General features: G+C 47.8%; 1 protein-coding gene across 3 annotated transcripts in view; it reads left to right on the top strand.

The window, feature by feature from the left end:
* ephb1 (EPH receptor B1) overlaps positions 1–26,418 on the top strand; it is a 148,044-nt gene that overhangs the window by 81,743 nt on the left and 39,883 nt on the right. For all 3 annotated transcript variants that reach the window (XM_030115515.1, XM_030115513.1, XM_030115514.1), the window contains exons 4-5: positions 4,456–4,611; positions 11,534–11,869. In XM_030115515.1, the coding sequence (XP_029971375.1) occupies positions 4,456–4,611; positions 11,534–11,869 (492 nt within the window). The remainder of the gene's footprint in view (positions 1–4,455; positions 4,612–11,533; positions 11,870–26,418) is intronic.

The following is a 26,418-nucleotide window of genomic DNA, read 5'->3' as shown; positions in this document are numbered from 1 at the left end:
TGATGCCAGCATAAAAGTCAGGGGAGGACTTAGTGCAGTGTAAGATTGATTAGGTTTGAGCTGGAAAGCTTTTCCCGACTCGTCGTGGTCATAATCCTCTGCGCTGACTTTTCCTCGCTCATTTCCATATTATCTGACACACACCTGGCGATGCTTGCATGACAAGCTACTGCAGCTCTTATCACGCTGCCTCCATTAATCGCACGTCCCCGCTCGCCTCGGGCGTTTCGGGTTTAAAACTGCATGTTCTTCACACGCGTGACGCAGCAGCACTTCGCTTCATGTGCGATGCTTCACCTGTTGACGTCCCACGTTGCCGTGATGTGTGCGCTACGTGCTGGGAGAGTGACGGTGGGGGGATCCTCAGATCTCATTTTTGCTGGTCAGGTTTGCTGTGACGCGAGGTCAGTGCAGTTAGCGTGATGAGGAGGAGCTCAGGGCGATCCACAGCCGCCGCAGACCGGAGGAGAGACGGCCGACCCCGTCAATCAAGACAAGGAAGAAGCGAGACGAGAGGAAGGTGTGAGAAGAGAGGGAGTCGTCGGGTTCCGCTGGGACGGGCAAAAAGAAGCGAGGGCAGGGGAGAAGTGAGAAGGAGCTGAGAGGAGAACAATGCCGAGGGAATCCTGGAGGGACCACTTGAAAGGAATGAATGTTTTGTTTCTGCGTGCAGCCAGTTCAGTTGTGGGTTATTCTCCCACCGGGGAGACTAATTGCTTGTTGATCTAATGTTCAATCCCCTCCTGTCCCTGAAAACCAACACACTTGATGAGTGATGGGTCTGTGTGCTTTTTTTTCTGTGGTGCAGGAACTCTTGGCCTCCTCCAATCTAAATATTCACAAATCAAGAGAGAAGCCTTTGGGCTGGGTTCCAAATCCATTGAAGCCTAACGGTACTCAGCCCCGCTGCTGCCCGCCCTTCCAGTTAAACCTCTGCGGGTGCGCTCAGCATTCTTCACATCACTTTCTCTCTCCCTCCTAGCCCATATCCATCTTTTTGCCAGTCTCTCCTTCTCCGGGGCAGATCAGTAAGCAGTTAATTAATGAGTTTAATGCTGGGATTCATGCACACATAACGTGTCAATTAGAAAAACAGCCTTCAGCTGCAAGGTAGGAGTTATAATCCATACAGACATTAATCTTATGCTCTGCTTTAAGTGGCTGCACGCATGTGTGTGTTGTGTGCACATGCCTCTTTGTTTTTGCCGAGCTGTCAGTTATCTGTCTCCCTGTACCGCTGATCGCAGCATCTTCGGTTTTCCAAGGAGAGGAATTGTATTACATTATCTCAGGATGTGTCGAACAAACAAGTCAAGCGCCGGGAATGTAGGTGTGCCTTTCATGAGGTGTAAATTGCTTCAGTAAATGCGGCAGTCTTGAGAGTGTGCATGTTAAATGAGGAGGAGCGGCGGGGCTTTCATTCACTTCCAGGTTTGCTGCGGAGCGTCTGGCAGCTCCGTCATGCCGGACAGCTGATTCAGCACCGCCTCCTCCTCGCTTTTGTCCATTTATGAGTGTCAAGGCTCGCTCCTGTCGTCGGTAAACACCGAGCCGGAGGGCAGAACCCGGCTCACATTTTCCACTCACACTCCATTAAACCCTGAGCAGCTCATTGTCGTCCCCCTGCATGAGGACCCGGCGGTGGGAGCTCCTTCCCTTCTCTCCTTTGGTGTGTCGGCCTTCTGCAGGCTGATGTTCAGATTTCATTCAGCAGAACCGTCTCCTGCTGAAAACGCATTCTGATGTGTGTTTTATTGTCTTGTAATCTCCGATACGGTGGAAAGTTATTGCTCCGCAGCTGCTTTGTGCGTCCACATATGGTCAGGGTGTGTCTTTAAGGCTCTCACTGTTCTGGTATTAGAGGGCGCCTGATCTCATCACACACCAAATAAATGTTACAAGTCCAGAGTGGTCGGAAACTTCCATTCCCAGACTAAATAAAAGCCTCACTGCACTGTAGAGATGTTATTGTGTTGGAGCTGCTCTCCCAACAGAACGAGGTTGTGGTGCGCGCATGTGGGGTTTGAGGACAGCTCTGAAGCATTCCCAGCATCGCGGCGGCCGTGGTGTGTGTCAGCATGCGGCCGTCTGGCTGTGTGCGGACGTGTTGTGTGACTAGACATGAGGTCGGTCTGTTAGTCTCCGGTGTGTCTGCCGACTCCAAAAGAGCTGGTAGGAGAGCCGCCGGCCGGGCAGCGCCAGGCGTTTTGTGTCTGTGTGAAGTTTCAGTCTCAGAAGGCTGCGATAGAATGTCGACCGAGTCCAAGGAGTTTCAGGACAGAAAGCCACCGTTCACAAAAACCTTCCTTCAGTCACTCAGCCAGGCATTCGGACCTCCCCAGACCCCCATTCGGACCCAGTTCAGACCCTATCGGTGCCCATGTAGGAATCCAGAGCATGTTTCTGGAGAGGAATCTCTCTTCCCACGGCTGAGCCACATCAAGTTTCTCATGAAGAAAACAGCCTGAATGAATTTCAAGGTGAAAAAGATTAAGATGCTTACCTTTGGAGGACCTATGCCTAATTTATAGACATATAGTTATAGTTATTAAAAATAGGGAATAAAGATAGTAGCAGGAGTCCTTGTGCAGCCTTGTAGTCGAAGGCATTGGATAAAAGTTGGCCTTCTCAGAGAAAGGATTAGAGTTTTGTGGAGCTCATAATGATCCGAGTGGTCCATGAAGGTTTCCTGTCCACAGTGAAGTCTTTGACTGTTTGAGCCAGCAGTGGGAGCTGGACTTACAAAGCTCTTTGTGCTGGAAGAAAATCCTTTCATTCAGCTATAATCGAACCATTTTTTAGTATGTGATTTCAAAAATGATCTACTTCTAATATCAAAACGGTAAAGCAGAAGAGGACTGTGTGACGCTTTTGTAACCTCTGAGCTCTTAGTGAAGATCTTTCATATCTCACATGAAGCCTTTCTCCACATCGCGGCTCCTCTCTTCCTCACTCTGCCTAAGTGTCATTGTTACTGCTTTTGATAGAAGGAATAAAATAGCTGTTTTTTTGTAAAAGGTATGAGTACTCCTCTAATCCAAGCCTTAGCAATTTTTCACTGCAGGCAAATAGATGCGGCCTTGTCCCATTATATTTATAAGCCCCCCTCCCCTCCCCCGTTTGGAGTGCAGCAACACCTCGGCTTCCTCCCTCATCAGTAATCCTGCAAAAATATCAGACATTTATCAGAGTTATTACAGTCAGTAAATCCTTTCACACAGTGCAGAGGCTCCTCAGCTCCGTATTCTTTTGGGATGTGAGTGCAAATGGATTAGGTTATTGCCTTCACTTAGGCACAGCGATATCAGCAACAATCATCTTTGTCCTCTGCTGCGGCCTTTAGACACGTCACAGCGGCTCCTTTTTGTTGGGTTCAAGTAAAGGATGAACCTGGCCGCACGTCCATCCTGAAGAATCGGCCTGGTGCCGTGTGACTGGAGGAATCTGAGTAAAAACGTGTAAGAAAGTCTAAATGAAGCTTCTGCACAGGCTGGACCTGATGCTACATGCATGGACGGTGTTTTCAGTGAGTAGTGGAGGAGAACAGCATCATGGAAATAGGAGTTCTATTTGATTTGGGACATGCTCCCATTTATATTCATAGAAAACCGTAAGAGAGCAGGCCTTATAGCTCCCATCCCTGCTTACTGTCCCTGATTCATTCATTTTGCTCAATATCAGAGAGGCAGTAATTGATAAGGGGATATTTTGAAGGTACGAGCTGTAGAAGCAGCAATTCATGTCAGACTTTTTTTTTTTTTTTTTTTAAGAAAAGCAAAAAAATCCATACATCAAAGGCATAACGCTAAAAACTGGCCTGTGTTCAATGCTGAAAGGAGTCCAACTTATTAAATTCCCCCAGGAGGAGCGGTCCCACCCTCACACCTACAGAATATACAAGCAGGAAACCCAGACAGGAACATGCAAACTCAACGCCCAGAATCGAACCGGGGTCCTCAGAATGTGAGTGGCAGAGCGGTTTGTACATAAAGGAGCGCCGACGTGAGTGTAAGCTCATTGTTAAACAAGCAGCGTGACATTTGGAAAACACTTTGCTCCTTGTCAAGGCTCCGGCGAAAAGTTTTCTGTCAGTCAGGAAAACGAAGAGCGAGCTCCCGTTTAGTCTGATTACCATAAAACTGGAAACAGGAATAAATCGAGTCTGCTGAGAGTGGATAATGCCAACACCAATCCACTGAAACCACAAATGAATTCATCCTTTCTGATTTGCTTCATGTGTAGGAGAACAAAAGTGTGAAAACTCAGATTTTGGGTGGGTTATGTGTTAGACAAAGGAAGTATTGAGGCCGGCCTGTTCCAGCTCTCAGTCTGTTTTCATCTCTGCTCGGCGTCCCGGCAGATGGATGAATTAGACCCAGATGCCGCTCGCCGTGTGTCTCCTCTCCTCTCTTGTATCTTGTCCTGACCGTGGGTTTTGCGTGTCTCTTGTTGCAGCGTGCCCGCCGGGAACCTTCAAGTCCACTCAGGGTCCGGGTCTGTGTCTGCAGTGCCCTCCCAACAGCCGCTCCACGGCCGAGGCCGCCACCATCTGCGTGTGTCGCAACGGCTACTACCGAGGAGACGCCGATCAGCCAGATGAGCCGTGCACCAGTGAGTACCGACCACGCGGGACGGGTGTCTTTGATGGCGTATGGGCCTCGATCCCTGCTGTGTTCGTATGTTTCCTACCTCAGTGTGTTTTCCTCCTTTTGCATCCCTTCGTTTCCTTTATTTCCATCAAAGCAAAGCCCAGTAAGAGATGCAGCATTAAGATCTCCACGCATCCAAAACCCTGGTCGTCTTCACACCTTGACATCTCCATCGTTGCTCCAGTGAGCTCCGTCTCTTTTTAATCTGTTTTTCTTTCTCTCATCTGCTGTTGTTCTTGTTCTGTGTCTGCTATCATCCCCTGAAGTCCTAATTACTCAGGCAGATGCTGTGAAGCTGCGGCACTGGCCTGCCGTTATCCGCTGGAGATCCAATAAGGCCTCTCGCAGCTTCATAGTTATCTTAATATGATGTAAAAGCAATATGCTAAGCCTTCCTGTCGTCCCTGCTGACGCGCCGCTGCGCAGAAGGAGAGCGCTGCAAGACCCCAAAAAGTTTTTGTTTACCTCTTTCCCTTGGCCGCCACCAGGGAGTTTCTTTAATGGTTTGTTCTGCTCACAACAGCAGACCTGGAAGCATTATTGGTGTACTTATGTATTCATTTAGTCCTGATTTATTCACATAGACCTCGTTAATTGGCCTCGGGAAAGGGCTCGGGAACGCGCTCGCTTTCAAATCGGTCAGCAGCCTTTACTGCTAAAATGTGTTTTCACCGCATCTCTCCTGCCATGCATCCTTTCTTCAGCTTTGAATAAGTGCCCTAATGCTTCATGGCGAGCCTCCGTGCAGCACGGCTGTCTGCCTCTCGATGCTTCCCAAGTGAATCCATCCACACCTCCAGGCTTGAGATGTTCTCGGAGGACGACGCCCTGCTTTCACCTTGAGTTGTCTCTGCCCTCCCGTGTGCACAGCTCTCCGGTGAATTAGCGGACGCTCCGTCAACGACAGCGTCTCCCTTTACCTCCAGGCCTTCAGTTTTTTCCTCCAGCAATCTGCCTAACAGCTCCCTGCTGATTGTTCTGAACGGATCCCCGCACGCCCTGCTTATTCCCAAATGCTGAGCGCTGCTCTTTTTTTCTGTCAATCTTTTGGGTCTCATCTTTTTTGTCAGTTTTTTTTTTTCTTCCTTTGCTTCAATTTGGGCTTGACAAAAATCCTCCTGATGCATTTTCTTCGGGACACATTGAATTCAGTTGCATTCCTAATTACACAGCTCCCGATGAAGTGAAGCATTCATCCCAACAGCCGCTGTCTCTGTTCCGGGTGAAGCGCTTTTATTTCCCATGCATGTATTTAAAGTGTCCTATTGAGGATTGTGTTTTCAGCTGCCCCTTTCAGCATTAACATCTTAAACCAACTTCAGTTGCTCTTCAATTTGTGTTAACTGGATTCTTTTTGCAGCAGCACATTCAAAGCTTTCTCAGAAGGTTGAGGCATACAGTAGCAGCTGAGCTGGGTTCTCTGGGCGCCCCAGATCTCAGCGGGGGGGACCAGTGAGATCATCCTGGTAAGAATCTCTTTAATGCTGCGGTCCTGATAAGAGCAGCGCTGGAGGAGCTGAAATCAGGCCAGGAGCTGGAGCTTAAGAGCTCCGTGCCGTCGTCAGAGGCCCGGGTCCCTGTGTGCTCCAGATCAGTCTGATTAGCTCGCTGATGGATTGTCCAGCGCATGGCTCTGTCAGCAGGGGGCCTCATGCAATACCCCCACCGCCACCACCGCCTCCACCCTTTCCCTTCAGGGATATGAATATGCCAGGACTGGGAAGCACTTCAAACCCCCCTCCGCCTCCCACTCCTTCTTTATTCCAGCGCTCTGTCTTGTGCTGGCTGCAGTGAAAGCCCGAGGGGAGTAACACCACAAGTGTTCCGTCTCTCAGTGTGAAGCCAGCGCTCTCAGCGAGGCCGGCCGGGATAGTGAGGACTTCTGAGACCGCCGTATGCATTTCTCTGCACCGCCTCCCGGTCCCGGCACCGGGCTCCGGCCCCCTCTTCCCCCTGGGTGTGCAAAAGGGAATTAATGCGTACAAGTGAAATGGGTTGGATGGAGCGGGCGGGGTGGGGCGGGGTGGGGTGGGGGCTCGGCCAGCTCCAGCATGCTGGGCCAGTGGGCTTCTCAGAGGAGCAGAATGACAGGCTGAGTGGTAACTGTGGGGAGCCGGGAGTGAAACCACTGCTTATTGGTCCGCAGGGCAGAGTGATGGAGTATCCTGGAGAGAGGAACAGTGGAGACGGGCGGAGAGGGATTGCACAAGGGCTAATGTCAAAATAGAAAGAGAAAACCCTTCAGCCCAGAGGCAGCATTGTGTCACAGGAAGATTTGAATATGGGCATTTGAACGTTTAGTCTGAACTAAAACCGTGAAGGCAAAGCGTTCAGTGGTCTGGCAGCCCCGGAGACACACACGGCAACGCGAACAGACCGGAGAACACAGGCTGGAAGCAGCTTGGCTCTGTGCTCTGGAAGCTTCCTTTGTTTGACTCGACGTAAACACAGGGAATACTGAGGCAAATGCTGTTTGTGATGGAGGTCATTCCTCATTCCGAACACACCGGTGCCCTCTCCGGAGCCACGTCTGCGGCCGGTTCCCTGAAAACCTCCACCAGCCGCCTGCGCCTTGTAATGCAAACAAAGCCCGTGAATATTCCCCACTGAAAAGGTTATCTGTTTCCTCATTCTCCTCATCCTCCCGCTGAAGATTTTTCTGCTTTGCTCTGCTGCTTCTCCTTCTTTTTTGCCTTTTTTTTTCCTTCCAAAGAGTGAGTGAGCCATCAAGGTGCATGAATATTCTGTTTTTCTTCCTCCTCTCACCTGGCCTCTGGAGGGAGATGGCCGGGTCCTCAAATGGAGCTACATCAGTCGGATTGTGGAGACCCCTCACACTGCGTTACGACACGATGCTCCAGACTGCACATGCATGCAGGAATCTGTAAAACATCTGAACCACGGCCTCATGACGCCTGTGCCGCGTCCAGTCTACTGATGACTCTTCACTCTCTGATGAAGACAGAATTAGAGCCTAAAAGATGTTTTATTTGATGTCTCACCAACCCACTCACCCTCTCTCTCTCCCCCCTCCTCTGGCTGTGATCAGTATCTCCACACGGACCTTCTGTTGGTCCCTCAAGGTCTGTTTCACATCAGAAAAACAAACAGTTTGAAAGAAGAGCTGCACTGGCTCCACTCTCTTCAAAGGGTGGATGAGTAAACAATATGTAAATGCTTCTGCTTTCCTCGCTGGGCCACTCTTTTTATTAGAAACTGGGGGAAACTGGGCTGTGGTCCTTTTAACAGTCCAGCTGGAGCCTCAAAGCTTCCTCTTCTAAAGAGGCTTCACATCAGCGTGGGGCGGTTGGGCGGGGTAGTTGCTGTTTTTGTTTGACTGGGTTAAAAATGACATGCACATTGTTATGAGGACACAGCAGTGTGTGTGTAGTTGATTAAAATGTAAGACAGATCCTCGTCCAAGCATCTGCAGAGTATCAGGTGTGTCTCTCTTTGAGCTTAGTCTAAATGACGACATCCCTCCATCATCAATCACTTCATCCAATCAGATCACACTGAGCTAAAGCTTCAGAGCAGGGCTGCACATCTTTTTTTGGGACCAACGACTGCTTTAAAGGAATATATTTTTTATTGGCCCAGCAGGACGGTGTATGAAAAAGCCTTAAGAAGGGTCTAACAATGATAAAAAAAAAAAAAAAAAAAAGGTCACAGGCGTCCTGACTCTGGGTGTTTCCGCCCTGCTGGCGCCGTGTTGGATGTAAACACAAGCGACTGCAGCTCCTCGCCGTCACCGTGCATGTGAAACAAGTTGTGACCAGACCCTCAGCGCTCCCACTAATTCAACCTGAAGCAGGCGCATCATTTGGCCGGCCGCTCTCTCTCTCTTGCTTCTGTCTGGAAAATCATGTTCGGTTTGCGCTCTCTGCTTGATTCGGTTAGCCGGTTTCATAAAGCCCCGCTGTGATTGCCACATCTGTTTAAAGGGAATGAAACAAATAAGGTGTCTGGCGTCTGGCGCTCGGCTCACATCCGTCTCTTTGCATGATGCCTCTGCGGATACTGCAGGAAGCGCACGTGCATCAATGCGTCCTCATGTGGGAGACGCGGCCGTGATGCTGCTGTTGTGATCGCTCCATTAAAGCAGATCTTTTACCAAACGCCAGGGGCTGTTTGGAGAAATTACACATTGCTCCTTTAACTGAAGAGAAAACAGAATACATGTAAGCAGAGCCACGCCTGAGTGGCGAAGCTGGGTGAAGAGCCTGGAAGTGAAATTCTCCGTCAGTTAAATCCCCTGGCAAATTAACACACCCAAAGGCCGTAATAATAGTCTGCAAATCAGCGGCTAAGTGGCAGTCGCATCTGATTACTTGTGTGGTCCCTGTATATGTGGAGGGGGGCTGTAATTGGGACGGAGCAGTGTGACATCTTGTTCACACCTCCGCCGGCCGAGATCCCGATCATCGACGCAGACAGTGCAAACACAAACACACAAACACACAAACACACAAACACCAATCCGTTTTCCATATGAGCGGACATGCATTGTTTTGGAAATGTGAGTTTAGGGACAAGTGTCTGCGTGTGATGGATGATCCAGAGGGTGCGTACTGTGTAGTTCTCCAGGGAAACAAACTTCTTACGGCCTTCAAACCCATCCTGCATGTATTTTCCTGCATGTCTTCCATATTTCCCAGTCACATGCATCACGCCATGTGTAAGGGAGGACGGGATTATTTTCTGTTTGGCCTGTATCTGGAGCCCTCGCGCCTCCGGCCGCTTTGTCCCAGCTCACCAGGTCTTTCCCAGAAGGCTTTGCAGTCAGAGGAACCTGAAACAACTACAGCAACTAACACAGAAACTCGGAGTGGAGTCAGCCTGCTTAATAACATTACATTTAAAAAAAATATGAGGAGAATGTCTGATAATGTGATTTCTTATAAATACAAGAACATTCAGCTGCCGTGCCTCGAGGCTCCTTCCTTCAGATAACCGCGCTCTGTTTATGTCAGTCCATTACAGGTTTAAAAATGAGTTTCTTATGATGAAGCTTCTCATTTGACATTAATGCACTAAACGCTGATCAGCCCAGTTTGTTTGAGATCTGACCTCGTGTCTAGAGAAGACGGTAAGTAAATGTAGCATCATGTGAGGCTGAGCCGCTCTGCTCTCGCTGAGTGAAATCGTAGTTTCACGCCCGTCATGGATGTGGAAATGGGTCACGTTAACTTCTCTTTAAATAGTAAAAGGTCAGGCTTCACGGAAGGTAAATTGGTAGCGGCTCAGCTCTGCAGGACCGCCTCGCTCCACCTCAGCAGCAGCGACTAAAAGAGCTCTGGAAAGCTTCTCCTTTTGTCTGCCGCCGAGAAGAAAGCGCCGCCTGCGAGCAGCCGCAGGGACACAACGTCTCAGCCCGGCAAAATCCCACACTCCCATTTCAAGTGATTTTAACTCTTAAAAAATTGCGCTCCAATTGCAGGCGGCTGAACGAGCCACTTTCCTGCACCCTAATATTAAGCCACCACTCAAGCAAAACAATAGTTTTATTATTTCTTGATTTCTCTGCGAATGTGGTTTCTGAGGTTCTGCTCCAGCTGCGGGCGATGAGGGAGTGAACGGGAGCGTGAATCTCCAGAGCCACTCGGATAAGAAGACTCCATGCAACACTGCATTTTGCTAAATAACCAATGTTTGATAGACACAAACGTTTCGCTGTATGATCTCTCTGGGTGTGAATAGAATAAATTAGCATTCCAATTGTGCTGAAGATGGAGAAAAATAAGAAAGAGAGAAGTGGCTCTTGGACAGCAGCACTTATATTTATTACAGTGCTGTGAAACTGCTAAATTAACACAAGACAAATTTGTGAAACTGTTTTGCTTTTTCTTTTTTCAGGCAATGTATTATGTTGCTGTTAGGATAATGACAGCCCTGCCTGTGATTAGAGGGTGTCTGATAGAATCTTTTATTGTTTGGCTGATTGTTCTTTTAATTTAAATGCTGTACATTACTACTGAACAGTATGAGTTCATGGAGATATGAAATCATGAGGTGAGGTGTGGTTTGAACAGTAATACAGTGACACAGGACATGTGCACAGTCCTCAGTTCTTTTTCCTTCCCTACACGATTCCTGGCGAAAAGCACAAGTGCGTGAACGTATCCTCAGTTTTGTGAGCGGCCTTGTTTCCGCCGCTGAGTGCTCCATTAAAACAGATCGTTTACCAAATGTCAGGAACTGCAGACAGAAAGCTCAAACAAATTATATCAGCATAAAACATCAAGTGGTTTCACCGGTTATTGGCTTTAATTGCTATATTTGGTAACTTCTGCAGTTTCTCGTACTTCTTTCAAAGTGACAAGTGAAAGAGAAGCAGAGAAAACATCATTAGTTGTGCTAAACATCGAGCTAGGTGTTGCTTGTGTTAGATTTCTGAAAGTTGTGACAGTGTGTGACACGTCGGCTTTACACTTCTCAGAATCACATCAACACTGTTGTGTTTTTGCCACTTTGCTTCCACTAAACCTCCCAAACTCACTCAGAGCGAACGAAAAGTGTACAAATATGGCCGAACGATGAAACAGGATGAAGGGCTGACACATGGAACTGGTGCGGCCGGCGATTAAATCCGCGGCCTGGACACCAGGAGCTGGAGTCAGGCTGCGAGACGTCCGTCTGCTGAACCAATTCCAGCTATTTACCAACTGACCAGACCCAAGAACATCAAATACAAGCCAGGAGGCATGTATTCTCACAATAAAAGATATTGTTCATGGCAGTTGGGATATATACAGAAAAAGAAGAATAAAAAAGAAAGACCTGCTGGAGAACTGTTTGGATAGCAGGCCTCCTGGTCAATATTTCACTTTACAGGTGTATTTTACATGTCTTCTGTGTGTGTGTGTGTGTGTGTGTGTGTTCAGGTGTCCCTTCCAGCCCCAGAAACGTGATCTCCATTGTGAACGAGACGTCGGTCATCCTGGAGTGGCACTCTCCGCGGGAGACGGGCGGTCGGGACGACGTGGTCTACAACATCGTGTGCAAGAAGTGCCGGGCCGACCGGCGGTCCTGCTCGCACTGCGACGACAACGTGGACTTCGTGCCGCGGCAGCTGGGCCTGACGGAGACCAGGGTCTTCATCAGCAACCTGTGGGCTCACACTCTCTACAGCTTCGAGATCCAGGCCGTCAACGGCGTCAGCAACAAGAGCCCGTACCCGGCGCAGCACGTCTCCATAGACATCACCACCAACCAGGCTGGTAAGGGGCTGCTGCAGTCCGCTGGCATGAGGGTGATGATGATGAAGACGAGGAGTAGGAGGAGGGCGATAGCGACTCCAGTCCCTCTGTAGCATCGTCACATCATAGTTTTGATTAGCATTGAGGCTTGTTGAGGTCTTGTTGAGGTCTTGTCTTGTTGAGGTCTTGTTGTGGTCTTGTCTTGTTGAGGTCTTGTTGAGGTCTTGTCTTGTTGAGGTCTTGTTGAGGTCTTGTTGTGGTCTTGTCTTGTTGAGGTCTTGTTGAGGTCTTGTCTTGTTGAGGTCTTGTTGAGGTCTTGTCTTGTTGAGGTCTTGTTGAGGTCTTGTCTTGTTGAGGTCTTGTCTTGTTGAGGTCTTGTTGTGGTCTTGTCTTGTTGAGGTCTTGTCTTGTTGAGGTCTTGTTGAGGTCTTGTCTTGTTGAGGTCTTGTCTTGTTGAGGTCTTGTTGTGGTCTTGTCTTGTTGAGGTCTTGTCTTGTTGAGGTCTTGTTGAGGTCTTGTCTTGTTGAGGTCTTGTTGAGGTCTTGTCTTGTTGAGGTCTTGTCTTGTTGAGGTCTTGTTGAGGTCTTGTCTTGTTGAGGTCTTGTTGTGGTCTTGTTGAGGTCTTGTTGTGGTCTTGTCTTGTTGAGGTCTTGTTGTGGTCTTGTTGTGGTCTTCTAAGTCACCCTGCTTCTTTTCCTGTTTAAGAAATTCAGTTTTATTTGGTTTCAGTGGAATAACAAATCTCCTCCCAAAACAAGAAGAAAAGAAACCCACCTGTTTCAAGGCACTTTTACTTTGAAATATGAGGAAAAACATTCAGCAATAGAAGAAGTTAATATTTTTTGGTAAGATCTTAAAAAAAGAAATGAAATAAGTTGTGAAGTGAATTCTAAATGAAGTGGGATGAGACATTCTGACTCACCGGAGACAAACTTGGTCAGATGTTGGGGTTTAGCAGTACTGACTCACTGGGTCTGGCTCGACGGACAGACGTATCAGAGTCTGTCTCTCGGGCTGGACGAGCTTCAGGGCCGGGCTGATTTCACCGGGCTCCTCAGAGGAGAGTGATCTGAGGACGAGTCCTCCGCTCCGTCCGGCCCTCGTCTCGCTGTCCTTTATTTCCACATCAGGAGCTCTGTGATGGGAACGGCCTCGCTTTGCGTCTCACCAGTCCCAGCTTTAAAGGCTGCGGAGGTAATCACCCTCCTCCAAACTACACACCAGTCCTTTCCTCCCGTCTGGAACGTTCACAGATGATTGATTTGCAGCCTGGCTGGTGTCTCTGCTGTCCCTGCAGTGTCTTCTTTATGAACGGTGTCTTTGATGAGGCTGTTTGCAGTGCGTGGCCTCCCAGCTGAAGTCTGCTGTATGGACCGACACGTCCCTGTTATCTGAATCTCACTAAACAACGGCGCAATTGATCCTGTGTGATTCAGTGTTTTCTCAAACAGCTGCCTCGTGTGGAGCTTCTAACAGCCGCTTTCATGTTTTGTTGCTCTTGTTAAATGAAAACAGACTCAGAAATGCTGATCTTTATTTAACAGGCTCCGCTCGGTGAGCAGTACGTGAATATCCGATTAGAGGGAACCTGCAGCCGACACATACTTGGATGGTTGCCGGTTTCAGGCTTCGGGTGTCTCCACCTGCTGTGTCCTTGACCGTCCGTCCGTGTTCCTGTTGTCAAGGACACACAGTCCCATGCAAATATCATAAGGAGGGGCAATAAAGCCCAAACTCCTCAACGGCCATTTCCAAAGGTTCCACCAACTTTTCACCCTCCACATCATGTGATACCTGGAGCTCGACGGCTTTAAGGCTTTCAGTCGTGTCATTGTGTGTATTTTATGACTGCTGCCTCAGTCCACAACAACACAGCACTGAACCACCTGGAGGAGGTGTGTGTTGTGTTGGACCAGTGTGTGTCTGAGCTTGTGATTTGTGTGTTACGAGTGCATGTCTTGAGTGTGTCTGTGGTGTGTGTGGTGTGTATGGTGTGTATTTGTAGTGTGTTTCTGTGGCGTGTGTGTGTGTTGACCTCTTCCGTCCCCCGTCTGTCATTTCTGCATTTATTAAATAAATGATTTGTGAAATGTGTGTGTTAAGCTGAATCAGTGAGACGGGAACTGATATGACACACACAGTGCTGCCAGGAGGAGCTGTGTTTTGCCCTGGGTTTGGACTGACAGGCTCCCGGCCTACACTGTCAGGCTTCTGCTTCAGGAAGATGATCTGTTGATACAGTTTAGATCTGTCCTGTAAAGGCCTTCTGCTGACACACACTAGACAGTGGGTTTTCAGTGTGTGTGTTGGTGTTTGAAACATGATGTTGAATATGGATATGTTTATGAAACGTCTTTGTCTAAAATCTGAGCTCAGCCGATAGAAATCAAGGTATGACTTTTTCCTTTGAGGACATTCTGGATGTTTCTGTACAGAATGTTGACCAAGTGAAGCATTTAATCAACTCTCCTCAGTTTTGTGGGTGAATCAGAGCTTGTGGGACGTCAGTGCGGTCCTAAAGTGGAGATATTGTGCAGTGAGAGATGAAATATTGTTGGCTTAATTACAGGAAAGTGAAAGAGTGTGAGGTGGGAAGTTTGCGTTTTGTGCCTTTTCCTTCCGATCAGCTGAGACATGGTGAAACAAGGTGATGAAAGACTTTGTGTAGAATTAATTCAAAATGAGTTCTTTTTCATTGTAATTGCAGAACGAACTTACTTTACATTTCGCTCAAAGACCACAGAGTTTGTAATTGCCTCGTCCGGACCTCTTTTGTATAGGAGTACATTTTAAAATTAAATTTGCAGCAGCTGATGGAGGCCATACTGCATTTGATTATAAAGTCTCTCGCAGGGATATAATGACCAGCTGAACTTGTCTTTGAGAATGAGTCAGGGGAGGAGTGGGTGGAAGACAGGGGAGGACGGAGAAATAGAGTGCTTTCTTTCTTTCTTTCTTTCTTTCTTTCTCTCCAGCAGACGGAGAGACGGTGACAGTGAAGGAGGGGAAAATGAGGCAGTAAATAGGTCTGATTATCAAGGTGGCCTAATGGCGCTGACTGTCCCCGCTTGACAGGCTAATAGTACACTTGACAGATAGATGTAGAAGAAGCAGTGGCCGGGCCTATTGTTGCAGTCTGCTGCAGTAATGAGGTGTCTGCCAGTAATCTGCCAGGCCTGTGTCCAGCCCTGGGTGGCCCCTTTGTCGCCAGGTAATTGCACTGTTCCTGCTTTCGACAGGGGGTTTCAATAGTGGGTCAATGTCGACACAGAAGTATCCAGAATGGATTAACGTTAATAATGCACTTCAAAAATGAAAACCAAAGGCACTCCAAGACTATGAGCCCTCTTTTTTTTTTTTTTTTTTTTTTTGGGGGGGGGGCTTCATAGTACAGGATGCTGTTTTTATGAACCCTGAAATGTTCCTCATGCAGAACGACTGAACTCAGAGAGTTGGAGGAAAGCAGACTGTTTCATCTGTCATGTAAAGTATAAGCTTCTGATGACTTTCAGTCATCTCAGCTATCAAGTGATTGAAACGACTGCGATACAGTCTGAGGTATGAGTCCGCGTTTTGTTCCTTCCAGGCGCTCAGCGTTTCAAGGTGATCCCTCCTCATTCGGAGCTGTTCTGCTCAGCACAGCCGCTGAAAAGCTTTAGGATGAGTGATGCCGCTGCTCGGCAGAAAACAATTCATCAGCGTGTATGCCTATTTATTTTCAATTTCAGCCCATCCTTTGCGGATCGCACGCATGCATGCGTGTGCCTGTGTTTAATCCTCGGCTAATTGCACGTGCGTTTGTGCAGGCGCTCATTAGCTGCTCAGCATGGAGCGGCGTTTCAGGCTGACACAGGCTTCCACTGTGTCAGGGAAACGGGAGCGCCATCAATCACACGCCGCACATCTCTTCCGCTTCATCAGCTCAACCTCATTCTATCTCGAAGGTGCTCAACATGTATATTTACTGTATTTTATGTAGAATTATTATGTACTGTTGATACTAGTCCCCAGGGGGGCCGCCTGCTTTCCGCCAGTGACAACCTGTGAATGAGGTGGTCATTATAACGCTGCGATTGTGACAGCGGCAGCACGGGTTGAGGGTTCGATTGCTACTGGAGTCACCATGAGCAGTAAAAACATGTAAAGAACTTAGACTTCCTTTATTGTCATTTCACAAATACACAGCAGTGCACTGGGAATGAAATTCCGTTGCATTTGGCTTCCTCAGTTGTAACAACACTCAATAAATAAGTGTATAAAAATATGAAATGCTTTAACACCAGAATAAATAGTGAGAAGAAATAAATATGAAGACAGGACTATGCACAAAATATTGATTAACGCTGTCAGTTAAAAGTGACCTATGACTGTTAACACGATATCTACACTGAATAACATAATGCACTTTTAGAAATTAAAAAATCAGTCATTAAATGAAAATGAGGAAATTTTGCACTGAAACACAGAGGAGGTGATATGAAGTGTCCCATGACAGAATAAAAAATACTGCACATACAGTGTCCAGAGGTTATCCAGGGTGGATTCAGTGGTCTGATAGCCGGGGGAAGAAGCTGTTCACAGAACTGGAGAGAAGCAGAAAACTGTAGCATCAAAAGAACTACTGCTTTTTAATAGGTCATATGTTCACGTTGACCGGAGAAAAATAAATAAATAAATAGATAAAAAAATAATACAATAAAATAAATACATAAATTTAAATAAATAAATGAATAAATTAAAGCTGTGGCTCAGCTCTCCACAGTACGACTAATTCTTCATATCTGTGAACAGAACATCAAATACTTAAAGTAAACCTGTGAAATCAAAATGAAAGAGCAGGCAATTTTAAAGTTTTGTACGTTTTTTTTGCAGTTTCTAAGTTGAAAGAATCTCCATGTGTAGGATGTGGAAGCTAAACGAATCTTAAAGACTCGTCACGGTAATGCAGTCTGGATTTCATTTATGCCTAATTATGAGTAAAGAATGAGAAGCCAGTGTGTGTGTGTGTGTGTGTGTGTGTGTGTGTGTGTGTGTGTGTGTGTGTGTGTGTGTGGTTGTTTTTGAAGCGACACAGCTTTAGTGGAGACTCTTTAAATGAAGTAAACCCAGTGCAGCTAAAAAACAGCACACAGCAGTCGTCAGAGGTGTTATGGTGTAAATTGGCCGTGTGAAGACAATGGTGAGAGGAAGAGGGGGGAGTGGGGGTGGTGTGTGTGTGTGTGTGTGTGTGTGTGTGGGGGGGGGGGATGTGTTGGGGTGGTGGGGGGCTGCTGAAGGGATTTAGTGTGAATCACCGCAGAGGCCATTTAACTGCCCTCCATCCCAGCGTGCGTCTGAGAGGAAAGGCTGATCAATAGTGTGATTTAGGAGTTCATTCACGGCCTTTGCTCTCCAGAAGATACACGTTGAGGAGCAGACAGGCAGAGGTTATATACCGGCCCCCCCGACACCATCGCTCACACTTGGCCTGAATTTAGTCATATCTATCTCCGTTAGCCACTGAAAATAACTATTTCATGTCATGTGGTTTAAATGAAGGAGCCAGACTCTCTGCTGCCGGCGGATTTATTAAGATGTTAAATGATCATAAAGATGTGTGTCGCAGTCGCAGCTCAGTGAAAAGCAGCCATGTTTCCCCGTCTAATCCGTCCTGGACCATCAAACCAAACACTCCAGAGTCTGCTCCCATTGGCTGAGGTCGCTCTGTGTTTTCGGCTAATGCTCAACAGTCCTCTGATCCTCCTGCCTTCTTGACCCAGATCATGTGCCAACAATCCCTCAGACCTCGGCAGATCCACAAACAATCCTCCTCCACTTAGCTGCTGTTTGGAGAGATATTCCCGCAGAAATGCAAACAAGGCTGTCCTCGGCCTTCTATGGAAAGTCTGGCTGGGTGGGATGCATTCAGGAGACCGAGACCCGAATCCAAACAAGCAGATGAATGAGAGGGATCTGTGCTCGGCGGGGCCCTGCAGTCAGATGGGATGTTAGGAAAACATGTCTGCCGAGGCCAAACGAGGCCCTGCTCGTCATCACCGGACTCCCCCTGTGATTTTCGGTGCGCTGCCTCCTTGGCTTCCCTCTCATTGTTCATCATCTTATACACTTCTTTACTCTCTCTCTCTCTCTCTCTCTCTCTCTCTGCCCGCTCACCTGCCCTCCATCCAGGAAGTGAAATAAAGGCGTCTGCATATGGAGCGCGGAGCGACCCTCGGTTTGAACATGTGTTGTTTTAATGAAGCTATGACGCCTCGAAGAGTCAAACCCAGATTCCTCTTTGTGCGTAACGTGATTTTGAAAGTCATTCAAACTCTGGTGACTTGACAGAACTCCCCGGTGCTGAACTGATCCTCCTTTAAGATGTTTGAAAAAGGCCCATTACCATGTAGTCATGGCTGGCTCGGTCCTCTGAGTCCCCGCTAATAAGGTGTCTAGCAGTCGAACCTTTGCCTTTGACAGAGACACACCACGGGACGGTAGGCTGCTCCCCTCATCTGAGACGCTGAGTCCCCATTAACAGGCTGCTGGGCTCAATACTGCAGCACCAGCCTGGAGTACACCACACACAAAGACCCTCCTCAGACGGGTCCGGATGGATCCCCGCTCTCGTGTTTGGTCTCCTGAATGGGCCTTTGGTGCAAAATCAGCTGATCAATCGTGAGAGCAACACTCTGTCCTGTCAGTTTTGTGTGCGAGCAGCTGAGGCGGAGCAGAACCTTCCAGCAGGGATTTTAGATTTGAAAGCCGTGTTGCATGAGAAGCAAATTCAGCCGAGTCTGGAAGCGAGGAAATTCCACTGAGAGACTTCAGAGTTTTCCTCTTCTCTCAGAGTGAAACTGATTAAACTCCAATCGGATAGTTGTTTTTCATAGTTATTTTTTTAGAGTTTGAAAGTCATGTACATTTGTAATCAATACAAACATTTAAAGGTCTAATACACGATTTTCTCGAAAAGACGAAGCCCCACGTCTGTTACTCACTTTTTGAACAACGCGCATGCGCCAGACCATCCGCCCGGCTCTCCTGCTTCTCCCAGGAAACGCGGAAGTGTACGAGCGCGATCTCCTCTTCTCCGGCGTGCACGGCTCTGTTTACAGTTTCTGCGATCCGCCTCGCTCATAAATAAAGCTTTTTTTTCCGAAACAGCTACAGTTTCATTATGTCAGACTCGCCATCGGTAAGTACGAGCTCAGAAGCTCACCGGCTACATAAACACTCTGAATGCGCAAAAGGGAGAAGCTGATTGGGCGCAAGCACGGAGAACCGCCTTACGAAAGCAGCTCGTCAGAATGATTGACAAACAGACCCACCAATTATTTAGGTGATCCACCCGGAAATCAAAATGTTGTATTACACCTTTAAGTGGATGGTTAAAAACCAGTCTTATTATTGAATCTTTCATATTGTTGAGCATTTTTGCTGAGAGGTGTAAACCCTCGTCACGGCCTCTTTGTGTGCAGTTTGCATGTTCCGCCTGATGCCACATGGTCCTTCAGCAGGTGTTCTGGCTTCTCCTCACACCAGATCAGGCCGTGCGCTCTCTGTAAAGTCCCTGTAGATGTGGTCCGAGGCGAAACCCGTCCTGTGCCCGGTATTAGCCGGACCCATCTGGTTGTGAACCTCGTTGGGATGAATGATGTATAAAATATTGACTGGTGGTTTATTTACGCTGTGTGTTTTCAGCATCCATCACAAACACTGCCTGAGACACTGTCAATATGTGGGCATTGGATATTCTTAAGGTTCATGTTTACCTGCAGTTTTTAAAGTTAATATACATATTTCTGTCCAACTGAGTTCCACTAATAAAAAGCTGAATTTTCACTAAACTTAACTGTAAATTCAGGATTGGAGGAAGTAACCAGAGTGAAGACAGAGGCCAGACATCCCCACAGTGTCCCGGCGTATTCATGTTCTGCAGCAGATTAGTCACACAGAGGTAAATAGGTTTTTCACTCTCTCCTCACCTTGTCTCCTTCTCCTCCCTCGGCCTCCCTTCGCCTCTCCTCCGCTTCACTCTCTCTTTCTGTCGGCGTCAGACGCTGGGATGCTTTGACTTTGATTAATGGTGAGCCAAGCGCTGCATTAAAAGCCAGGGGCTGCGAGCGGGGCCAGATAAAAGTGGAGCACGGGAGCAGGGGACGGGGAGTGGAGGAGGAGAGGGGAGTGCAGGACACAGTCACCAATCACTGTCAGCGCCGGCGTCCCATGGTGACAGAGGGGGACGCTCTTGGAGGGGACGGCGGTCCGTCATCGGACTGATCCTCGCCCTCGTACGGGCTCGACACATTGTCTCCGGCAGGCTCTTCGCACACGCTGGAAGGAGAGCAGGACGCCGGGACGCGCCGCTTATTCCTCACTGTCCTGCTTCTGCTCTGAGAGGACCCGTTATCGTCTGTCCAGAGAGACGCGCCGCTCCAGAAAGTCTTCAGTTCTGTTTTTAGGAGAAACACCATCCTCATGTTAATGAACCTTCATCCAGGATCATCATGAGGGTGTGAGCGTGTGTGTGTGTGTGTGTGTGTGTGTGTGTGTGTGTGTGTGTGTGTGTGTAGCTGTATTTGCTGGGTGGCTCAGCTGTTCATTGAGGTCTTAAAGTTTTGCATTATAAAATAAAAAAGGCAAAACCACCTGGTGACGTAATGATATCCACATTTTGGTGAGGTGATCAATAACCGGACGCGTCTGACAGAGAGCACATGACCTGCCTCCTCTGGTGAATACGGGGAATCAGTCTTGTTCCAGATTCAGGCGCTGTGATTTACTCCCTCTGGAAACTTTTGCTCTGTTTGTGAATCGCTCTGTTTGTGTGGGTGTAGATCAGCTGAGCACAAACGCTGCTGTTAGGGTCGTCCGGGCGCTTTTATTTGTAGGCTTTTCATAAGACAGTGTGTTTTCCATCAGATTTCGACTGTATAGCATATTATTAGTGCTTTTTTTTCCTCAGTCAGATCTGTTGTGAAGCTCCGACGCGTCTGGACGCTGCTCAGCGTTCCCAGCAGTCCCTCCATGGGGAACGCAAGCAGATGAGCTGTGATCACTTCCACCAGACCGTTCAGTGGTAAACAAAGTCGGAGGAATGCAAAATCCTGTGTGGCGATGATATGTAGTAAATCATCAGCTAAAAAACACGTGCACTGGAAGTGCAGTCTGTGGATGTGAGTAGATCAGGTCTGTCTGAACAGTTAAAGCCAGCTGGGGGATCAGTGTGAAGGTCTCTGTGGGGAGGTAGCGCTGCAGCTCCCTCACCACGTCCTCCCTGGAAAACAACACAGTTCTACAGCGCAGAGGAACACGCTGACTGCGCATGTACACGATGGCCGTGGGAAATACTTTTTCCGCCCATGCACCGGAACATGCTTTCAAACAGATCCGAAACACTCCGTCTCTGTGGAAACGGGCAAACGCAACTTTTCTGAAACGTCTCCACAGCACATCCACACTACGGCAGTGGCTATTCCAGCTTCCGTCAGGATTCAGAGATCTCCTCTCAGGGAACATTTAGAGGCAGAACCGAGCACACTCCTAAACACATGGGTTGGATTGGGACCAGAACCCGGGGCTCTCCTTGTCAGAGCTGTTTTTTCCTCTAACTGCAGGAATTTGAGTGTGGAGTGCCCCTCCCCTCCCCCGGGGTCCGTCAGGAACAGTGTGTGCCTGTGGCCGGTAATTGATAATGCGGCCCAGGCAGCCCGAGCCCTGGTCAGTGGAGCGTGAACCAGCCTGAGAAGCAGAGGGGCTGGAGTGCACCGAGGTGAAGCTCAGCCTCACACTCGCTGTCTGGGGTGCAGCGAGGAGGGGGTGGGGGCGCCAGGCAGCATCCCTTCATGTCGACTGCATAAACACACACCATTCGTCTGTTCACGTTCACGTTCCGGCTAATTATCTGACACTCAAGTCCAAAAATATTAACCCCAATCAAAACCAGTGAAAAAGCAAACACGGTGGGAGAAAAGGTCAGAGGCGCTTCTGCTCAGACCTCCCAAAAACTCGGCGTTTACGCCAGGGTGAAGTACGTCAAGCCGGCAAAGAAATGGAATAATCATGAAGGAGCGAGATAAAAGGATCATTTAGCCGAGAGACGCTGCCATTTGCTGCCTTTTGAACAGAGCAGTTATTCAGGGAGCTGGTGAGTGGAGACCAGGTGGAGCGATGACGAGGCCTCAGCAGCGAGCAGGCCAACAGCCAAGAGGCTGATCGGCACAAAATGGAGAGCACGGGCTTGTGTGGGGATGCATTTATGCCTGCAGGCATTGGGGGGGTGGAGACGCCTCTGCGGCACGATCCGCAAACGCCAAGGCTCCGAACGCAGAGCAGCCGCAGAGTGCACGTTTCAATCAAAGTCGCTTGTACGTTCACAAGCTGCTCTGATGACTGCTCCCATATTTTAACTTTAAATTAGACTCCATCTTGGCACCTTGAAGGCGTCCGTGATGATTCTGGAGCATGCTCATGAAGCAATTAAAGAAATCCATTTGGACATAAAAAGCTAAGCAGTTTGTATGTTTAGTTAATAATTTGTGATATTTTTCTGTCTCAATGTTTTTACAGCTTTCATCGATTGATGTATTAATTTCCTGCAGTTTCTCCAGCCTCTCATTTCAATGTGGAATACATGTTTTGGCTGAATGTTAGATTTTTTTTTTTTTTTTTTACTTTAAAAACCTCAAAAGTGAATTTACATCAGCAAAACAGGACCAAAATTCTCTGACAGCATGCAGCATAGTTCCCCTGCACACATCAGTCAGATTAATCAATGACGATTGAAACTGTGTGATTCACTTTTGACCTTTGGGCTTTAATTAATTCTACATGAAGTGTGCTTTTATCGACGCTGAAGTTTCGAACAGGGACACTTTGGTTCATGCTGGGATGATTGAAATAGTGTGGATGGTTGAATCAGTCAGTCCTGGAGCTGCAGTGACCTCTGACCCTTAGTGGGTGGAAGTGATGGATGGGTTGACCTACCTAGTTTCACATGTTCAGTAATGAGGCTGTGCTGATCAGTTTCTAATGAAGTATTAAGCTCTCAAGATCTATAGGAAAAGATATGACACTGAAAAATCTAAATATCATAAGATCCCATATGAAATCTTTTGAATGATTGAATAAAAGTCGTGGCGGGCCAGCTGAGGAATTGCCTCTCGTCACAGTAACAGTTGCACGTTGCCATAATCAAGGAGATAAAGCTCCTGCAGCGATCTGCTGCACACAGCCAGTAATCCATATTCATGAAGGCCAATGCACTGAATGGATAGCGTGTGTTACTCTGCACATCTGCCACACAGTTATCGCTGCGTCCTGTTCGTTTCGTCGATCAGATTCTTCGTATGTTTGCGTCCAGTATCCAGTTCGGGGCTGTTTTTACAGGCCTGCGATCAGCAGGCAGAATGTTTTCCAGACGGCTGGATGGACCGAACAGCATGCTGATTTTCAGGGTCACTTTTAGATCAGTTCCATCTATTTAATGCCGGATTTGTCGTCCATACAGATTAAAGACACTTTCATCCGACGGCGGGTTGCGTTGGATCAGACGCAGGCCTCAGTTCTGATAAACGAGAAAGGTGTGGTAATAATGATGTGTGTTTCCTGTGGACTGGCTCTTTTTCTATGACTTTAATTTAAATCTAACTACACTGACACATTAATTCAGACACACACACACACAGGCAGGCAGGCAGGCAGGGGCTTTATGGTTGATGTTTTCCTTTTGGTCCACTGATACAATCTGTGAGGAGTGAGAAGGAGTCAGAGATAATGGAGGGATGACGGTGCAGAGGACACCGAATGAAGGAATGGGCAGGAAATTGCCGAGTGTCCGGGTTAATTGGCAGGCAGTGTGTGTGCTCTCAGGTATATTACCGGGGCTGAGGGATGGAAAACACTGCAGCTGGGCAGAACAGAGCTCACAACGGCTTTCATTTAATGTCGTTTATATACAGGGAGGGTCCTGCCTCATGTCGGCTGGAGAATATTCTTTTAACGGACGTAATGTCTATATAGAGTAGACAAATCCTCGGGAGCCCTGTTGTAGTGCAGATCCACGCTTGTTGGCTGTGTGTGCCCGTGAAGTGTCACTTTTATTGGCTTCCTGCAAACATACTTTTTCTCTTGCCTGCTCTACTTGGTAATTAAGCTCAGGATGACATTATTGACACTGAAGGAAGCATCGGAGTATATTAAAAAGGGCACAAAAAAAAAATCAGGTTTTACACATTTCTCTCAAGGTTTCTGCTGAATGGAAGACCAATTCCTGTCTTTGAAACGACAGACTGGAGCATCAGATTAACCTCCTGTTCCAGATGCATTTTCCAATTTCCTTTTTCACATACATTTATTACTAATGACGCCTCCTGAGCGGTCGATGCAACCTAATATGTGCCGTGGAAGTGTATATAGTACGTATGTTTATTGGCTGCATTGACATGTGCACAGTAATGGCATTAACAAAAAGCCCAATTATGCGTAATTTATTCAAATTGGAATTACAGTACATTAGTGGATACGGCAATGCATCGGCTGTTTTGCAAGCTTCGCTGAGCCTAAAACCATTTTCTACCCTGTAAACAATGGAAATGTATTCGGGTTTGTTTCCTGACGTCCGCTGTTATTGGCGCCGTGTGCGCACCCCCCTGGCCTCAGCGTTAGCTCCTCCTCCTTCACACTGGGCCTGAACACCATTTGTCTTTATTACTAACTTGAATGTTTGGTGGCGTAGCTTCGACGGAGAGCTGGAAACTTCCCTCAGTGGTTGCATCACACAGTGGTTTCAGATCTCCGGTTTTAAAACGTCCCTGAGGCGCTCTATTGGAAGGTTTCTGACACACTGCGCTGCTCAGCTTGAACTCGCCCACGTCTGCAACATTAAATGCTCTCACCTGATTGGATTTTTCAATATTTGACCAGCTGGAAGTGTTGTACCCAAACTTTATTTGTTTAGGATGAATTTGGGATTTAAAAACATTGTTTTGACAAAAGAGCAAATATGGAAGGTTCATTTCAGATTTGTTTGATTCAAAAGTGGAAAAATTTAAAACCGAATAAGCCGCCGCCGCTCCCTTTTTATTCTGTCACACTTATAATGATCCCTAATAGCCAAAAGGAGCGACTCCAACAGCAGCTTTAATCCAACACAAACGGTCGGCGGGTCGGTGCCAGACCCGTGGAGGCGCACCAAAGGCAGCCAGAGTCCTGCTAACTGGAGCCGACGCTCGGCCTGCTGAGATCTGGTCCCGCCGTGCCAGGATACGGCCTAATCAGCCTGACTCAGCTGGTCACCTGGGCACCGGCGGCCGAGCCTCTCCCGGCTTGAATTTGGCTTCTGTGGCCAGTCATGATGGCCAGATAATTGTTGTCGTGTGTGTGTGTGTGTGTGTGTGGCATGTGTGTGCATGTACGAGTGTGAGTGAGTCCCAGCATGGTTCATGGTGAGCGAGCATACATGAACAGAGGACCTGATCAATGCAGAAGCTGATCCTCTAACGACTCCACACCGAGGACTGGGGTATGGATGGGTATGGATTTTAAAGGGGCTGTATCCTGCTTTTTTATCTCGTCCAAACCCTAGAAATGGCATTAACATGGTAGTAGTTTATTTTTGGCGCAAAGGAAAAGTCATTTTGTGTGAAATAAAAGATTTTCTGGGGCTAATTCTGAAACCCGGAAGAGAAAACGCTCTGTTTCACTGAAATCCCGCCTCTCCCCCTGTGGACTTTGACTGACAGCGTACTGGCTAGCTTTAGCTCTTTAGCTCCAGCTTCTCTACACACAAAGACACGCGAAAACATCTTTTCCTGTGAGAAACTCACCAAGCGCAGAGCCTTCAGACCAGAGGGGGGAGATTGGAGCCTGATCAAGTCATTTCCATGCCATGTTTTTTCTCTGACCATGTATCACACCAGGTGAATCTAATCAACCCTCCTCCTCAGCTTGTCTGTGGTACATGGTGAGGGCAAAAACATGGCATGGAGATGACTTGATCAGGCTCCAATCTCCAATCTAACCCTAACCCACCTCTGGGGGGGGGGGGGCTGCCTCTCTGAGCAGCAGAAACACCAGGAAAGCTCAAACACACAGGCACGAAGGAAAAAAACCCTTTGGGGGTGTTTTTGGTGAATACATAACAAGGTTAACAAACAAGGTTAAAACATACAAAAAGTGAATTTTGCATGATACAGCCCCTTTAAAGCCTGATGCAAACGACAGGAAGGACGCTGTGCTTATCGTCTCGTGCACAACGTGAAAGTGTTGTAACGGTGATATATTTTCTAGGGGGTGCATTAAGTGTAGCACTTCAGTGACTCCATCCACCAACACGCTGCAGTCCACGGTGAGAGCTTGTGGGCGCACAGCGCTCCATCCAGTCGCTCCGCGGTGAACTGGAAACCTTCCTAAAGCAGATTGTTGTGTAAACAGGACTAATGCATGCAAAGCTGCCATTTGAATACTCCTGTTAACATGTGATGTGACTCCTGGTGTTACTCTTAGAGAATCGCCCTCCAAACACACACACACACACACACACGCATACAGCTCAGTCAGTTTGTGTCAGCGTGCAATTAAAGCATGCT

Source organism: Salarias fasciatus, chromosome 18 (assembly GCF_902148845.1).
Source record: "Salarias fasciatus chromosome 18, fSalaFa1.1, whole genome shotgun sequence".
NCBI lineage: Eukaryota > Metazoa > Chordata > Actinopteri > Blenniiformes > Blenniidae > Salarias > Salarias fasciatus.
The sequence above is the reverse complement of the archived record's forward strand: the minus strand, read 5'-3'. Positions and strand labels throughout refer to the sequence as shown.